Source organism: Oscarella lobularis, chromosome 11, assembly GCF_947507565.1.
Source record: "Oscarella lobularis chromosome 11, ooOscLobu1.1, whole genome shotgun sequence".
In the NCBI taxonomy this organism is placed as follows: Eukaryota; Metazoa; Porifera; class Homoscleromorpha; order Homosclerophorida; family Oscarellidae; genus Oscarella; species Oscarella lobularis.
The window spans coordinates 2,879,365-2,892,413 of NC_089185.1; the positions used below are offsets into that span (position 1 = coordinate 2,879,365).

Sequence of the window (13,049 nt, forward strand, 5' to 3'; positions counted from 1 at the left end):
TTGCCGTTCAATTCCTACGAGGTTGCGCGTTTCGCCCTAGGCAGAAGAACTTTGGACGCAACCTCAAGAATCTACTCCAGTTTGGCACATAACACAACACGATACTGTACACCAGAAAACGCGTTCCGTGATCCGTGATCCGGGTTGGTAATCCGGGACTCTTCACAGAACCGCGTGGAAACGTCATGGTCGACGAAACGATGTCTTTTGAGACTACCCGCCATTTAATAAGCGGCCTTTGCTCACTGCGAATGTCAAACTACCTGTGCGACGTCGTAATCATCAGCGAAGACGGACAACGCTTTCCAGCTCACCGAATTATTCTCGCTGCCTTGAGTCGATTCTTTCGTACCATGTTTGAAGGAGAGTTTCTAGAGAGCAAGCAAACCGACGTCGCTATTCGTAACATCAAGGGAGCAGTAATGAAGATGCTAATCGAATACGCCTACACAGGAGAAATCGAATGCCCTGCATCTGTCGAGAACGTTTTATCTCTTTACGTGGCGGCTCACTACGTTCAATTCGAAGAAATCTTTCGAATATGCAGCGACTGGCTCAAAGGCCACGTGGATGAGTCCAATTGCATCAGCATGGGAATCGTCGGCGCTCGATACGGCGATTCGGATTTACTCCGAATTGCTGATCGTATAACTGCCGTGACAATTTCCGTTTTGGCCGAGACCGAGGATTTTCTACTCCTTTCCGCAGAACATCTGAGCAGGATTATATCTCATGATGAATTGGGCGTGACGTCAGAAGACAAAGTTCTGACGATTCTGCAAAAGTGGATGAAGCACGATGAAGAGGCTCGTCGAGCTCAAGTCGAAACTCTTTCAGCGTTCGTTCGCTTTCCATTACTCGATTTCAAAGAATCGAGTGACGTTCTTTCGGATCTCGATTTGGTCTCCCATTATCACTCGTCAGGCGGATCCTGTCAACGTCGAGTCGGATGCGACGGCGTCCTGCTTGTGACTGGTGGGTGGGAGAGGGAAGAATGCGAGAGCAACGAGGCGGATAGTGTGTGCAAATATGTGAGCAATAGAGCTATGTTATATGAGCCCAACAGCAACGAGTGGACTACGTTTCCTTCCCTGGAATTGGGAACGCATAGTCATAAGATTGCAACGTCAAAGGACGTGATTTACTCTCTTGGTGGTTATACCCAAGTTGACTCATATGAGAATGACATTGACATTGTTCAGCGATATGATGCTGAACGACAACGATGGGTAGATGACGTGCAACGTATGCATTGTCCAAGAATAGATTTTGAGATAGTTTGTTGTGACGATCGCATTTACGGTATGACCATAAGCAAAGACTTTGTGGACGAGATGATGTGTGAAGTGTTTGATTCAGAGAAGAAAGCGTGGATACCCATTTCCTCTCCTGAGAACGCTCTTAAAGGTCGCTATATTTTAGCCTCGCTTGCTAATGAAATTTTGGCCATTGGCTTTGACCTTAACAATCAATTTGGATATACGAAGTATGATCCATTGGAAAATCGTTGGTGCAATTTCAAGTCTTGTCAATATCCGTTACCGCATGATAAAAACTTGACAAACCTGGATCCTCATTATTGCTGCTACGTCACCACCAGAGACCGATTATATATTAAGGGTGGCAAACGTGCAGTAATTTTTGACAGCCGCGATGAGCAGTTCTCTGTCATAGACGGATTCTTTCCATTTTCGTCATACAGTAAACTCGCCTATGATATTGAAAGCAAAAGAATGTATGCGTTGAGTGATTGCCAAATTGTTGTTTACGACGAACGAGTAAACAGGTGGGACCATAGAGACCATAGAGACCACTATTTGAAGGAGTGTTGCTACTGCGATTGCGAAGTTGTGGAGAGAAAGCTAGTGTTGGACTTCGTTTAGCGAGCTTCTATAGTGTTCTGTATAACTGTCTGTTGTTTTGTTGCTGTACGTGTTTGATTCCTCGTTATAGTATCATAAGATGAATCTGTACAGAGAAGAGACGTAATTAATAGTTTCCCTTTCCATACTGTGAGACGCTATATCCTGATGCGATTTTTGTAAAATAGGCACTTGTTCCCTGACCGGTGTCTGAAAAACTCAACTTCACGATGGCAGCAGTTACTTTCGTCATGGTGGCATTTCTGGCGTTGCACATAGGAGATTCCAGAGGTATAAGGCTCGGCATTTTTTAAGCCGTCGTTCACTGTCATGCACGGAATTTTAGGCCAACGGTATTACGGAAATGAAGGAAACGGTTTGTCAGTATAGCTTCTTCAGTTCTTCTGACTGACTGTTCTCAATAGTAAGACTGACAGGTGGATCGCTCTCTTCAGAAGGTAGAGTCGAGATACACTTGCACGGCGAATGGGCCACTATCTGCGACGATTCGTGGGAACAGGAAGATGCGATAGTAGTCTGCAGACAACTGGGATACTCCAGTGGGCAGAGACTGGGCGGATACCGCTACGTCTCAAGAGCTAGTGCGTTTTGGAGAGTAAACGTCGCATGCCAAGGCACAGAATCACGAATCAGAGACTGCGATTTCCAAAGTCAAGCGAAGTCTCCAACGTGCAGTTACGGCAAAGAAGCAGCAAGAGTTTCATGCGGTGAGATTAGCGGGCATGCAGTGGATCAGCACAAGACTCTATAGTCTATCTTAGGCTCGCAGACGACCACTTCCCTACCTTCAAACTCTTTTCAGATCCGGCTTGTCAACGGTGCGTCTCGCTACGAAGGAAGAGTCGAGGTGTTTCAAGATAATCGTTGGGGCACAGTCTGCGACGATCTATGGGATTCGGACAATGCAGCCGTAGTTTGCCGCCAACTGGGATATTCCAATGGCCAGCCCAAAAACAGGGCTTTCTTTGGCTCGGGGAGTGGACCTATATGGATGGATGACGTCCGGTGCAGCGGCAACGAGTCAAGCCTTGAGAACTGTTCATTCGATGGTTGGGGGAACCACAACTGTGGACACAGCGAGGATGCAGGAGTCGTTTGCTTACCTTGCGCATCAGGAAATTTGCGTGAACGCAAAGACTTTCTGTCACTATCCGCGAGCGAAAAAAAGCGTTATATTGACGCTGTTGTGACCGTCTCCACCGTTGCTCCATATAAGACAGACTACGAGAATCTACTGAGAAAACATAGGGAGAATTTCAATACTACCTTAATCCACAGAAAGGAACAATTTCTTCCGTGGCATCGATGGTATCTACTGCAGTACGAAAATCTTCTTCGCCGCGTTGATCCCGAAATAACCATTCCCTATTGGGATTGGAGACAAGACCAACCTTTTTCATCTTTAATGTGGCGTAACAGTTACTTCGGCGGTAATGGATCGTGGTACGACGGATGCGTGCGAACCGGGAAATTTCGGTACAGTCAGTGGACGCTTCCCGGTGGTCAGTGTCTTCAACGAAATTTCAATCGCATTGCTTCCTTTCCAGATTTCATCGCAATCGCTCGCCTTCAATCGAATCCTCCAGAAAATTTCGCGTACTTTGAAAGACGTCTTCGCATTTTTCACAATTCTGTTCACTGCAATTTTGGACAAACGTCAACGATGTGCTCGCTCTCGGCGGCAGACGCTCCGGAGTTCTTTCTTCACCACGCCTTCATTGACAAACTGTGGGCTGACTGGCAAGCTAAAAGCAGCGATCATAGCACGGCCTTCAAAGAAAACCTCGACTCGCCCATGAATGCGACAGAAGTGACACCAAGACGCGTTCTCCAAATCTGTAATTTGCCCGACGACGTTGGCGTCTCGTACATCGGAAGTTCTTCAGTGTATAACGTGGAGAGAGGGCTTATTGACCTGCCCATGTCAGTCTACAGGGCCTTACCACAAAGACGCGTCAGAGAGTTGAATCAAGCGACGATTCATTTGTACGGAATTTCAAAAGATGAACAAGAAGATGCTAGAGAGTTTGCTGAGAGCACACGCGATAGCGATGGAGTCTCCGAGAGTAGCCTGTTTTCGGTGCTTCAAAGCCAAATGGAAACAAGGCACCTACTTTCAGTACCTGTTTCATCTTCACAGCCGTGCGGATGAATCCTGATTGAAACCGAGTTGCGGTGAGCTCGATCGACCCCCAAACCACACTTTCTTCGTTCTGTCTAGAATTGCATCGTTTCTCTGCTCAACTGTCTGCTGCGTTGTCTGTCCGTTCTAAGTCATTGTCTTCTCAATAGTTGATACCGGTAATAAAAGAGGGTCGCAGTGCACGTAAATCTACGATTCGCTTGCATGACCTCTTTTTAATCGCACTTATGTCGATGCCATTCTTCGGAAGAATGCGATCGAACGACGTCTGCGTCAATTTGATCAGAAAGTCGCCAGCCCGCCTGAGGTTGCGCGTTTCGCCCTGGACAGAAGAACTCCGACGAGTCGCCAGGGCCTCTTCTGTCTGAACGGACACAACCTTGAGAATCTACTCCAGTTTAGCATATAACACAACACGAGTGCTACTAAGAGCTACACCAGTCAGAAAACGCGTTCCGTGATCCGAGTTGGTAATCCGGGACTCTTCACTGAACCGCGTGAAAACGTCATGGTCGACGAAACGATTGCTTTTGAGACTAGCGGCCATTTAAGCAGCCTTGACTCACTGCGAATGTCAAACTACCTGTGCGACGTCGTAATCATCAGCGAAGACGGACAGCGCTTTCCAGCTCACCGAATAATTCTCGCCGCCTCGAGTCCATACTTTCGCACCATGTTTGAAGGAAGGTTTCTAGAGAGCAAGCAAACCGACGTTGCTATTCGAAACGTCGACGGAGCAGTAATGAAGATGTTGATCGATTTCGCCTACAGAGGAAGAACAGAATGCCCTGCATCTGTTGAGAACGTTGTATCTCTTTACGTGGCGGCTCACTACATTCAATTCGACAAAATCTTTCGAAGATGCAGCGACTGGCTCAAAGGCCACGTGGACGAGTCCAATTGCATCAGCATGGGAATCGTCGGCGATCGATACGGCGATTCGGATTTACTCCGAATTGCTGATCGCTTGGCTGCCGTGACCATTTCCGTTTTGGCCGAGACCGAGGATTTTCTACTCCTTTCCGCAGAACACCTGAGCAGGATTATATCCCATGATGAATTGGGTGTCAAGGTCGAAGACGAGGTTCTGACGATTCTGCAAAAGTGGATGAAGCACGATGAAGAGGCTCGTCGAGCTCAAGTCGAAACTCTTTCCACATTCGTTCGCTTTCCGTTGCTCGATTTCAAAGAATCGAGTGACGTTCTTTCGGATCTCGATTTGGTCTCCCATTATCGCTCGTCAGGCGGGTCCTGTCAACGTCGAGTCGGATGCGACGGCGTCCTGCTTGTGACTGGTGGGTTGGAGTGGAAACGATGTGAGAGTAATTTATGCAGTGAATATGATTTTTGTACGTGCAAAGATGTGAGCGATGAAGCGAGAGTATATGAGCCCAACAGCAACATATGGACTACATTTCCTTCCTTGAAAGTGGGAATGTGTAGGCATACGATCGTGACTTCAAATGAGGTGCTTTACGCTCTTGGTGGTTATACCGAAGTTCACTCGGATCAATACGCGGGTGTAGATGTCGAGACTGCAATCGTTCAGCGATATGATGCTGGACAACGACAATGGGTAGATGACGTGCAATGTATGAGTTGTACAAGTCACGAGATAGTTTGTTGTAACAATCGCATTTACGGTATGAGCATCGGTACAAAAACCTCGGCGGAGGACGAGATGATATGTGAAGTGTTTGATTCGGGGAAGAATACGTGGATCCCCGTTTCCTGTCCTGAGAATGCTCTCTCATGTATATTAGCCTCGCTGGAAAATGAAATTGTTGCTATTGGCTGTGAGGGAGACTATGGTGAATTCGGATATACGAAGTATGATCCATCAGAAAACCGCTGGTGCAAGTTCAAGTCTTTTCGTCAACAAGACTTCATCGACATGATGAGGCGTTGCCTCTACGTCACCACCGGAGACCGATTATATATTAAGGACGGCTATAATCCCGACTGTGCAGCGCTAATTTTCGACCGCCGCCTCGATTACTCGTTTTCCTTTGTAAAGGATTTTTTTCCATTTTCGACATGCTATGGGCTTGCCTATGATCTTGAAAGCAAGAGGATGTACATGTTCAATGATAAACAAATTGCTGTTTATGATGAACGAGCTAACAGGTGGGACGTAAGAGACTGCCCAGATTTAGGGTTTGACTCGTTCAGTTGCGTAGTTGTGGAGAGAAAGCTGATGTTGGACTATGTTTAGGTGTTCAGGAAGCTCCTGAAGAGTTTTCTTGTTTATCTCTGTCTATCCTTTTGTTGCTGCTGTACGCCTTTGTTTCCTTGGAGGGACTTGTAGTGCACACATGATTTATAAAACAAAACAACGCACTTAGAGGTACCTAAGGTGCTCACCGACCTGTCGCTTCTTCCGCCGACCACTCCGCTAGAGACGTCTTCCATAAAGGCTTTCCAAGAAGCGAAATCGACGTCGCGTCTGTTATCTAAAGGAGACTTTCCTTATGAAACGTATACGATTACCACTCACTTCAACAGCGACGTAATCCCCGGGTACCGCTCTCGCATGACCCCCAGTAAACGTCAATTTATCAGGCATCGTGACGTCAGGGAAAACGACGCGAATATTCCCATCATTCCTTCCAGAAAGATCGGACTTTGATCGCTTACTCGCCTGCCGAGAACAGACATATAAAACGCTCAGTCAATCGACTGTTTTACTCTCACCCCTTCGACTAACACCAAGTGACGTTGGCCGATTTTTTCCCGTTGCTTTTTCTCCGCCAGAGAGTAAAACGCAGTCACAACCTCTTGTAACCGCTTCTGTTTCACGTCCTTAGGCACGTCGTCGTTTAGCTTATGATAAGCATGAGTTTTCTATAGATTGTCCTTTATCTTGTACTGTGCTGAAGCGAAAGGCTGTCTAACCTGTCTCATGCTATAGGCAAACATGTACGCCATGTCATACTGCACGAGATTCATCAGAGACATCGTGTCCTGAAACTCCTCGTCAGTCTCTCCGCAAAATCCAACAATGACATCACTGCTTATGTGAACACCTGTTCGAAATAAATGCGACCATTGCCAAAGTCGAGAGAAAGGGTATACTATACGTACCAGGAATTGTTTTTCTTATTAGCTGAACCAGATCAAGATACGCCTCCCTACTGTATCTAATCCATTAAAAAATCGCACAACAAATCCTTTATCTGTCTCCTATAATAACTGACCCGCGTCTCATTCGCTTGAGAACGCTCGTGCTTCCACTCTGAGCGGGAAGGTGAATGTGATTGCACAAATTCGGCCTACTTTGAATCAGTTGAAGTAACTGTGTCAAGATAGAAAGCATGATTATTTTCTGAGAAGTCATAACGTCAGTCTTACGTCATCTGGAAAATCCTTTGGATGCGGTGAAGTGAACCTTATTCTCACTTCCGGATTAATCTAAAAAAGCAAAAATTGAGCCGAGTCAAAGTAGCAGTAAAAAATCAACTTTCGATATTTGATCCAAAAGATGAACAAATCGAAACCCCCTCTTTCGTCTCTTGTAGATCTCCGTGAAACCTCGACTCAATTCAACGTCATCCGACGAAACGTCGCTAGTCTCGAGCTTGTCCCCATAGCTATTGACATTCTGTCCCAGAAGAGTTATCTCCTTTACACCCTATGTGCACACAACTCACATAGGAAAGAAAACTCTCCACATTATGTCTGTCTACTACCTGTTCTATTAGATGACGACACTCTCTTATAACAGATGAAAACGGTCGACTTCGTTCTCGTCCTCGGGTGAACGGCACAATGCAAAAACTGCACATGTTATTGCAACCGCGCATTATGGATCTGAGGATGATGATGGGAACGCAATGACTAGCCAGACAAAAAAAACGAAGTACGCGTTACAGGAGTGCCGTTGGCGAGTCTGTATTGAATCTCAAGGGCGTCACGTCAGCATACGTTTCTTCCATCGACAGTGCAACATTCACTGAAAAAATAAATAAGATTTGACAGGGATTTGACTTTGAAGACTCACTGGCTTCTTGACCACTTTCAGCTAGGGTCAATAACGAAGGCAAGTCTCTGTACGCATCTAAATGTGAAAAAGCATAATCACGGATAATGGGTTGGCCCACATCTTTACGTACCTGGTCCAGCAACAAAGTCGACTAAGCCGTTCGTCTCTAGAAGCTTCTTCTTGAGTCTCTCTGCCATGCAACCTTTTTGCATGAACACTTGGTCACAGTACAACGAGTTGCTCTAATACACTCTACCCAGTATCCCAACTTTGACGGAAGATCTCTCCTTGGGTGCCTTCTTCTTAAGACTATTGAAATAGTCTAGTCGATTCCAAATTTTCTGTTCTGCATTTTCTCTATATGGACATCAATTCGTGGGGTAATGGGAAGTGAATTTCGCCAGCTTACCGAACAGAACAGGTCACGGCCAAAATCACATCCGCCTATAAAGATCTTGTTCTGGTCATGATTAGAGGAGATGACTTTCTTACGTCGTGCGCTTCTTTCGTTCTCGAAAATCCCTCGTCTTTCAGGATTGACCATGCGACTTCGGAGTCGCTCACGTTCATTTGGCATCCGTACACTTCGAAATAGACTGAAGAGAAAACAGTAAGAAACGCCGGTGCAGATCAAAAGACGACGATCTCTACACCTTTTCGACCAAATCCACGACTTGCTGCGTCTCTATAAAAAGCTGTTGACAAGAGGCGGTGAGCTTTGAGAACAGATCGCGCAGAGAACGAACGCAGCGACATGGACGAATCGTTCTCATACGGGAGGGCGGGTAAAAAAAACCCCGGCTGCACAATGGAAAAAAAGATCGCCTTCAAGACGCGCGAAAAAACTGCAATGACAACGATCGACTCTTATCGAGAATCGAATTATCTATGCGACGTCGTTGTCGTCACCGAAGACGGCCTACGATTTCCAGCGCACAGAATAATACTCGCTTCCGCCAGCGATTTCTTTAGTACCATGTTCGGAGGAGCGTTTCTAGAGAGCGACCGCAACCAAACCGACGTCGCTATTCGTAACATCGAAGGAGCAGCAATGAAGATGCTAATCGAATACGCCTACAGAGAAGAAATCGAATGCCCCGAATCTGTTGAGAATGTGCTATCTCTTTACAAGGCGGCTCACTATATTCAAATGGACGAACTCGTTCGAATGTGCAGCGACTGGCTCAAACGCCACGTGGACGCGTTCAATTGCGTCAGCATAGGGATTGTTGCAGATAAATACGGTAATTCGGATTTACTCCGAGTTGCTGATCGCATTGCGGCGAATAGTATTTTTCTTGTGGCGGAGAGCGAGGATTTTCTCTCGCTTTCGATCGAACACGTGAGCAGGATTTTATCTCGGGATGATATCCGCGTGAAATCGGAAGGCGAATTTCTGAACATTTTGCATAAGTGGATCGTGCACGATGAAGTGTCGCGTCGACGTCACGTCGAAGCGCTGTCGAAATTCGTCCGATTTCAACTAATCGATTTTGATGAATCGAAGGACGTTCTTTCGGGTCTTGACTTGGTGTCCCATTATCACTCGTCGGACGGCGGGACCATTCAGCGTCAACTCGGATGCGACGGGGTTATACTACTTGCCGGCGGGAGATGCTGCTATAAAAATAAAGTTACCAAAGAAGCTAGAATATATGACGCCAACAGCGACACGTGGAGTACGTTTCCTTCCCTGGCAGTGGGAACGTATTCCTCGAGGATTGTGACATCTTGTGACGTGCTTTACGCTTTAGGTGGTTATACGTCATACGGAGGAGATTCTAGTAGTATTGTTCAGCGATATGATGCTGAACAACGGCGATGGGTGGACGACGTGCCACCTATGTCTACTTCAAGAGCAATGAACGAAATAGTTTGTTGTACCAATCGCACGTACGGTATCAGTGAGAGCGCTTATCTTCTGTCGAAGTGTGAAGTGTTTGATCCAGAGAAGAAAGCGTGGGCACCCGTTTCCGTTTCTCGGAGTGACTTTGAGAATAACTGCTGCATTGTATGTTCGGTGGCTGACAAGATTTATGTAATTGGCTCTACCGGCGGTTTGACATTGGGCTATAAGATGTACGATCCACTGGAAGACCGTTGGTGTAAACTTAAGCTTTTGCCAGACCTGCCAAATGAATACAACTCAGAACTGAGTCCTTATAATTCATACGCCACCATGGGAGACCGAGTATACATTCATTCACGGAATTGTCGTAATAATGGTGCGCTAATTTTCGACAGTTGCAGCGAGCGCTTCTCTTTCGTTGAAAATTTCTTTCCACTTTCGTACTGCCGTGGACTAGCTTATGATGTTGACAGCAAGAGGATGTTTATGCTAGGTTCTGAAATTCGCGAGAATCATGTTGCTGTTTACGAGGAACGAGTAAACAGATGGTACTGTAGAGAAAGAAAGTACGACATCGCAGGTTTCGGATGCGCAGTCGTGGATAGAAAGCTGATGTGCTGAACTTATAGTAGTTTAGTATCATATAGAAAAATCTTTGCTTTGCCCCTGATTTCGTGTCATTGATTATGAGCTTAGTTTGCAATCTGGCATTTCTTGTGTCCGTCTCTAGCAGCTTCTTCTTGAGTCTCTCTGCCAGCCATGCAACCTGTCCCCACGAAACTTATACACTCTATCCAGAATCTCAACTTTGATGGACTATTTCTCTTTGGGTGCCCTTCTCAAGACTATTGACCAAATTTTGTTGGGCATTGATTGGTGAGCCTTTCATCGACTCTAAGGAACTGTGCCGGCTTACCAAACGGAACAGGTCACGGCCAAAATTACGTCCGCCTATACAATATCGTCTTGTTGAGGAACAGTTTGTTCACGTCGTACGCTTCTTTCGTTCTCGAAAATCCCTCTACTTTCAGAATTGACCAAGCAACTTCAGAGTCGCTCACGTTCATTTGGCATCCGTACACTTCGAAAATAGACTGAAGATAACAGTAAGAAACGGTGCAGATCATACGATCTACACCTTTTCGGACCCTAATCCACGACTTGCTGCCGTTGCAGCGTCTCTCTGAAAAGCAGTTGACAAGAGGCGGTGCGCCTTGAGAACAGATCGCGCAGAGAACGAACGCAGCGTCACGGACGAATCCTTCGCATACGGGAGGCGCGGGTAAAAAAAACCCGGCAGCACGATGGTAAAAAAGATCGCTTTCCAGACGCGCGAAAAAACGAAAACTGCAATGGCAACGATCGACTCTTATCGAGAATCGAATTATCTGTGCGACGTCGTTATCTGCACCGAAGACGGTCAACGATTTCCAGCGCACCGAATAATACTCGCTTCCGCCAGCGATTTCTTTAGTGCAATGTTCGGAGGAGCGTTTCTAGAGAGCGACCGCAACCGAACCGACGACGACGTCGCTGTTCGGAACGTCGAAGGAGCAGCAATGAAGATGCTAATCGAATACGCCTACAGAGGAAGAGTCGAATGCCCTAAATCCGCTGAGAACGTTCTATCTCTTTACGAGGCGGCTCAATATGTTCAAATCGACGAACTCGTTCGAATGTGCAGTGACTGGCTCAGATGGCACGTGGACGCGTCCAATTGCGTCAGCATGGGGATTGTTGCAGATAAATACGGTAATTCGGATTTACTCCGAATTGCTGATGGCACTGCGGCGCGGAATCTTTTTCTTGTGGCGGAAAGCGAGGATTTTCTCTCGCTTGCGTTCGAACGCTTGAGCAGGATTTTATCTCGGGACGATGTCCGCGTGAAATCGGAAGGCGAATTTCTGAATATTTTACACAAGTGGATCGTGCACGATGAAGTGTCGCGACGACGTCACGTCGAAGCGCTGTCGAAATTCGTCCGATTTCGACTAATCGATTTTGACGAATCGAAGGACGTTCTTTCGGGTCTCGACTTGGTGTCCCATTATCACTCGTCGGACGGCGGGACCATTCAGCGTCAGCTCGGATGCGACGGGGTTCTACTAGTTGCCGGCGGGAGATACGATAAAACACAAACAGTTATCAAAGAAGCTAGAATATATGACGCCAACAGCGACACGTGGAGTACGTTTCCTTCCCTGGCAGTGGCAACGTTTTTCTCAAGGATTGTGACATCTTGTGACGTGCCTTACGCTTTCGGTGGTTATACGTCATTCAATTGTAGTAGTAGAATTGTTCAGCGATATGATGCTGAACAACGGCGATGGGTGGATGACGTGCCACCTATGTCTACTTCAAGAGCAATGCACGAAATAGTTTGCTCTAACAATCGCATCTACGGTATCAGCAACAGTTATCGTAAGTCGGGCTGTGAAGTGTTTGATCCAGAGAAGAAAGCATGGGCACCCCTTTCCGTTTCTCAGAGTGACTTTCAGGATGACAGCTACATTGTATGTTCGGTGGCTGACAAGATTTATGTAATTGGCGCTACCGGCGGTTGGGAATCGGGCTATAAGATGTACGATCCACTGGAAGACCGTTGGTGTAAACTTGATCTTTTGCGAGACCTGCCAAATGAATGCTACTCACTACTGGATCCTTGTAATTTATACGCCACCATGGGAGACCGAGTATACATTCATTCATGGAAATGTCGTAAAAATGGTGCGCTAATTTTCGACGGTCGCAGCGAGCATTTCTCTTTCGTTGAAAATTTCTTTCCACTTTCGGACTGCTGTGGACTAGCTTGTGATGTCGACAGCAAGAGGATGTTTATGCTAGGTTCTGGAAATTGCGAGCAACAAGTTGCTGTTTACGAGGAACGAGTAAACAGATGGTACTGTAGAAAAAGAAAGTACGACATCGCAGATTTCGGATGCGCAGTCGTGGGCAGAAAGCTGATGTGCTGAACTTACAGTAGTTTAGTATCCTATAGAAAAATCTTTGTTTTGTCCCTGATTTCGTGTCATTGATTATGAGCGTAGTTTGTTTCTTGTGTCGGTCTCTAGCAGCTTCTTCTTGAGTCTCTCTGCCAGCCATGGAACCTGTCCCCACGAAAGAGAACTTATACACTTCTATCGAGAATCCCAACTGTGATGGAATATTTCTCTTTGGCCGCCCTTCTCTCAT

At 46.4% G+C, this 13,049-nt stretch overlaps 6 protein-coding genes across 15 annotated transcripts; 5 read left to right on the forward strand and 1 right to left on the reverse strand.

Annotated features, from left to right (window-relative positions):
• Positions 1 to 190: 190 nt before the first annotated feature.
• Positions 191 to 2,009, forward strand: LOC136193151 (kelch-like protein 20). The gene has a single exon (XM_065981960.1). The coding sequence runs from the start codon at positions 201 to 203 to the stop codon at positions 1,881 to 1,883; it is 1,683 nt and encodes a 560-aa protein (XP_065838032.1). The 5' UTR covers positions 191 to 200; the 3' UTR covers positions 1,884 to 2,009.
• A 4-nt stretch (positions 2,010 to 2,013) lies between these two features.
• On the reverse strand, positions 2,014 to 8,805 carry LOC136193153 (mitochondrial tRNA methylthiotransferase CDK5RAP1-like). 10 transcript variants are annotated; one of them, XM_065981971.1, is made up of 18 exons: positions 8,662 to 8,805; positions 8,501 to 8,604; positions 8,418 to 8,452; positions 8,265 to 8,365; positions 8,139 to 8,210; positions 7,897 to 8,083; positions 7,716 to 7,836; positions 7,487 to 7,657; positions 7,378 to 7,437; positions 7,224 to 7,321; positions 7,111 to 7,166; positions 6,922 to 7,052; positions 6,721 to 6,870; positions 6,524 to 6,667; positions 3,677 to 6,479; positions 3,275 to 3,628; positions 3,150 to 3,198; positions 2,014 to 3,104 (listed from the first exon to the last, which is right to left on the reverse strand). In XM_065981971.1, the coding sequence occupies exons 1-15, from the start codon at positions 8,762 to 8,764 to the stop codon at positions 6,387 to 6,389; spliced, it is 1,626 nt and encodes a 541-aa protein (XP_065838043.1). In that variant the 5' UTR covers positions 8,765 to 8,805; the 3' UTR covers positions 2,014 to 3,104; positions 3,150 to 3,198; positions 3,275 to 3,628; positions 3,677 to 6,386. The 10 variants fall into 10 exon arrangements, with proteins under 10 accessions (XP_065838043.1, XP_065838038.1, XP_065838041.1 ...); XM_065981966.1 differs by having other exon boundaries at positions 2,014 to 3,628; positions 3,677 to 3,954; positions 4,007 to 6,479; XM_065981969.1 differs by having other exon boundaries at positions 2,014 to 3,628; positions 3,677 to 3,763; positions 3,827 to 6,479.
• LOC136193149 (uncharacterized) lies at positions 2,068 to 4,303 on the forward strand. The gene is made up of 4 exons (XM_065981958.1): positions 2,068 to 2,153; positions 2,209 to 2,238; positions 2,288 to 2,590; positions 2,645 to 4,303. The coding sequence occupies exons 1-4, from the start codon at positions 2,093 to 2,095 to the stop codon at positions 4,033 to 4,035; spliced, it is 1,785 nt and encodes a 594-aa protein (XP_065838030.1). The 5' UTR covers positions 2,068 to 2,092; the 3' UTR covers positions 4,036 to 4,303.
• LOC136193150 (kelch-like protein 20) lies at positions 4,316 to 6,372 on the forward strand. The gene has a single exon (XM_065981959.1). It carries the CDS (start codon positions 4,535 to 4,537, stop codon positions 6,239 to 6,241), a length of 1,707 nt encoding a protein of 568 aa, XP_065838031.1. The 5' UTR covers positions 4,316 to 4,534; the 3' UTR covers positions 6,242 to 6,372.
• A 53-nt stretch (positions 8,806 to 8,858) lies between the features above and the next one.
• LOC136193077 (kelch-like protein diablo) lies at positions 8,859 to 10,279 on the forward strand. The gene is made up of 2 exons (XM_065981867.1): positions 8,859 to 10,199; positions 10,253 to 10,279. Exons 1-2 carry the CDS (start codon positions 8,859 to 8,861, stop codon positions 10,277 to 10,279), a joined length of 1,368 nt encoding a protein of 455 aa, XP_065837939.1.
• Positions 10,280 to 11,209: 930 nt separating this feature from the next.
• Positions 11,210 to 12,829, forward strand: LOC136193078 (kelch-like protein 20). Its single transcript, XM_065981868.1, has one exon. It carries the CDS (start codon positions 11,210 to 11,212, stop codon positions 12,827 to 12,829), a length of 1,620 nt encoding a protein of 539 aa, XP_065837940.1.
• Positions 12,830 to 13,049: the final 220 nt, after the last annotated feature.

Bases quoted from the DNA above. Each gene is read 5' to 3' on its own strand.
- LOC136193077 (XM_065981867.1), top strand. From the start codon at position 8,859: ATGACAACGATCGACTCTTATCGAGAATCGAATTATCTATGCGACGTC. The intron at 10,200-10,252 runs GTATACATTCAT...AATTTTCGACAG, and splicing joins ACGCCACCATGGGAGACCGA to TTGCAGCGAGCGCTTCTCTT.
- LOC136193149 (XM_065981958.1), top strand. From the start codon at position 2,093: ATGGCAGCAGTTACTTTCGTCATGGTGGCATTTCTGGCGTTGCACATA. The intron at 2,239-2,287 runs GTTTGTCAGTAT...TGTTCTCAATAG, and splicing joins TTACGGAAATGAAGGAAACG to TAAGACTGACAGGTGGATCG. The intron at 2,591-2,644 runs GTGAGATTAGCG...AGTCTATCTTAG, and splicing joins AGCAGCAAGAGTTTCATGCG to GCTCGCAGACGACCACTTCC.
- LOC136193153 (XM_065981966.1), bottom strand. From the start codon at position 8,764: ATGTCGCTGCGTTCGTTCTCTGCGCGATCTGTTCTCAAAGCTCACCGC. The intron at 8,211-8,264 runs GTAGAGTGTATT...TCATGCAAAAAG, and splicing joins CGTCAAAGTTGGGATACTGG to GTTGCATGGCAGAGAGACTC. The intron at 6,871-6,921 runs GTTAGACAGCCT...GACAATCTATAG, and splicing joins TTGCCTATAGCATGAGACAG to AAAACTCATGCTTATCATAA.
- LOC136193151 (XM_065981960.1), top strand. From the start codon at position 201: ATGTCTTTTGAGACTACCCGCCATTTAATAAGCGGCCTTTGCTCACTG.
- LOC136193150 (XM_065981959.1), top strand. From the start codon at position 4,535: ATGGTCGACGAAACGATTGCTTTTGAGACTAGCGGCCATTTAAGCAGC.
- LOC136193078 (XM_065981868.1), top strand. From the start codon at position 11,210: ATGGCAACGATCGACTCTTATCGAGAATCGAATTATCTGTGCGACGTC.